This window comes from Vollenhovia emeryi, unplaced genomic scaffold, assembly GCF_000949405.1.
Source record: "Vollenhovia emeryi isolate VEMERY1.0 unplaced genomic scaffold, V.emery_V1.0 DF940839.1, whole genome shotgun sequence".
NCBI classification, from domain to species: domain Eukaryota; kingdom Metazoa; phylum Arthropoda; class Insecta; order Hymenoptera; family Formicidae; genus Vollenhovia; species Vollenhovia emeryi.
In genome coordinates this window covers 5,194-7,012 of record NW_011965527.1, presented here as the reverse complement: position 1 = coordinate 7,012, position 1,819 = coordinate 5,194, and the positions used below count along the sequence as shown (strand labels likewise).

Here is a 1,819-nt window from a genome sequence, read left to right as displayed (position 1 = left end):
TACTAATGTATTAAAATTGCTTTATCTTATTATCTTATTTTACCTTGTTTAATCTCTTTTTAGGTTCTTTACAATGCCCCGGCAAGGCCAAATACCACCCACTAATATGTAAAAAAAAATGCCTAGTGATGCCGCAAATCTGTACACCACAATGCCCCCCCAGCGGTTTACCCCTCGTGCAAGACCGAGAAGTCTCGCTCGTGAATGATCTCGTAGCGAATCACGGCAGAACTGAGAGACGCGAGCTGAGTAAGTCGCCACAACTGGGCCTTAGACACGTACCTGCATCTTGTTCATTTGCATGTTGTTGGGTCCCATCATGTTGTTCATGGCTACGTTACCCATATTGCTCATGGAGTTCATGGGTGTCATTCCGCTCATAGCACTCATACCGGTCATACCGTTCATACCGTTCATCCCTCCCATTGTCATAGGATTCATCGAGTTCATACCATTCATACTGTTCATCGAATTCATAGAATTCATAGCGTGCATCGGGCTCATCGTGCCCATGCTGTTGAAGTTGTTCATCGCGACTGGCCCCATTCCTGCCATTGGTCCTCTTTGGCCGTACCCCGCGTTGTACGTTTGCGGGGGTATTCCATGTTGGCTCTGCATCTAATAATAACGATTGACGTTGAGTCCTCGTTTAAAAGTTCATAAAATCTCTAAGTAGAAAACATGATTTACGAGAGACAGCGAGTGTTGCGCGGTACGTGAATTCTGAGCCGCGTTTCGTCACGGGACCATGAGATATTCGTTTGAGAATAGTCTTCCTCCACTCAATAATTTAATATAAAAACTATGATAGAAACCATTTTTTTTTCAGAAACCACGCTATTATGCTCATAGTAAAATGATTAGGCCGACGAGATTGTAAGCTAATGTTAAGTAACGATTAAATTAAGTTAATCAAAATTCGTAAACTATACCTCTCGCATTATATAAAATGCCGTAGATTAACCATTGTGACAAGAGCGCATTATCTAAAATAAAAGAAAATATTATCTCCTTGTTGCCTTCTGAAATGTTTTCTTATGAAAGAAAAAGAGACGACGACGGGAAACATCTACGTCAAGGACCGTATCGTTTTACCAATTCGCGTCGTCTCACTTAACTATCCCTAGTGCTCCGCTAGCGGTCTACGTAACGTATGAATCAGAGAAGTCCCGCTACCCCTCCCCCCCCCCCCTCCCCCTATGGTCGCGCGCCATTGATAACGTGGGAGCTAGCAAACAGTTACCTGATTGAATTGCGAGGGGATGTCCTGGCGGTCCTGCATGGCCACCACGCTGGCAGTGGCGGTGGCCGTAGCGGAGGCAGCTGCTACCATCGCCGCGACACGAAGTGGCGAACCACCCCTTCCGTTCTGGGGTGGCACTGTGCTATGATAGCTGGATGATAACGGCTGCACCCCGACGCCGATCGCCGCCGTTGCTGCTGATAGCGTCGCACCGCCGCCGTCGACGTTCCACCCTCTCCGGGGAGAAAGAAGGAGCCCCGTCTCCCCCTCCCTCGCTCTCTCTCTCTCTATGATCTCAGCCTTCACGCGGTAGATGCGAACGCGCGCGGCTTATTGGCGCACTGAAAACAGAAAGCGTGACTCATCTTAACCCTCCGTGAGATAAAATTATCTTTTTGGAGAATCGCGGCGCGCGGCGCGATGCCCGCGGTGATCGTTATAGAAATAACTGTGCGTTAGAGAAACTGCGGAGTTGGCGTATCGGACGGGTGGCGAGGTGTGACGCAAGCGTACGCGTACCCCGTTCGGCTCTATTCGAGTCCTTTTCAGAACGGTTAATAGCGATAAATGCGGACT

General features: G+C 48.3%; 1 protein-coding gene across 2 annotated transcripts; it reads right to left on the bottom strand.

Annotated features, from left to right (window-relative positions):
- Nucleotides 1-163: 163 nt before the first annotated feature.
- LOC105555712 (epsin-like) lies at nucleotides 164-1,598 on the bottom strand. Of its 2 annotated transcripts, XM_012002753.1 has the most exons (3): nucleotides 1,244-1,325; nucleotides 933-986; nucleotides 164-618 (listed from the first exon to the last, which is right to left on the bottom strand). In XM_012002753.1, the coding sequence occupies exons 2-3, from the start codon at nucleotides 939-941 to the stop codon at nucleotides 271-273; spliced, it is 357 nt and encodes a 118-aa protein (XP_011858143.1). In that variant the 5' UTR covers nucleotides 942-986; nucleotides 1,244-1,325; the 3' UTR covers nucleotides 164-270. The 2 variants fall into 2 exon arrangements, with proteins under 2 accessions (XP_011858143.1, XP_011858142.1); XM_012002752.1 differs by lacking the exon at nucleotides 933-986 and having other exon boundaries at nucleotides 1,244-1,598.
- Between the last annotated feature and the right edge of the window lie 221 nt (nucleotides 1,599-1,819).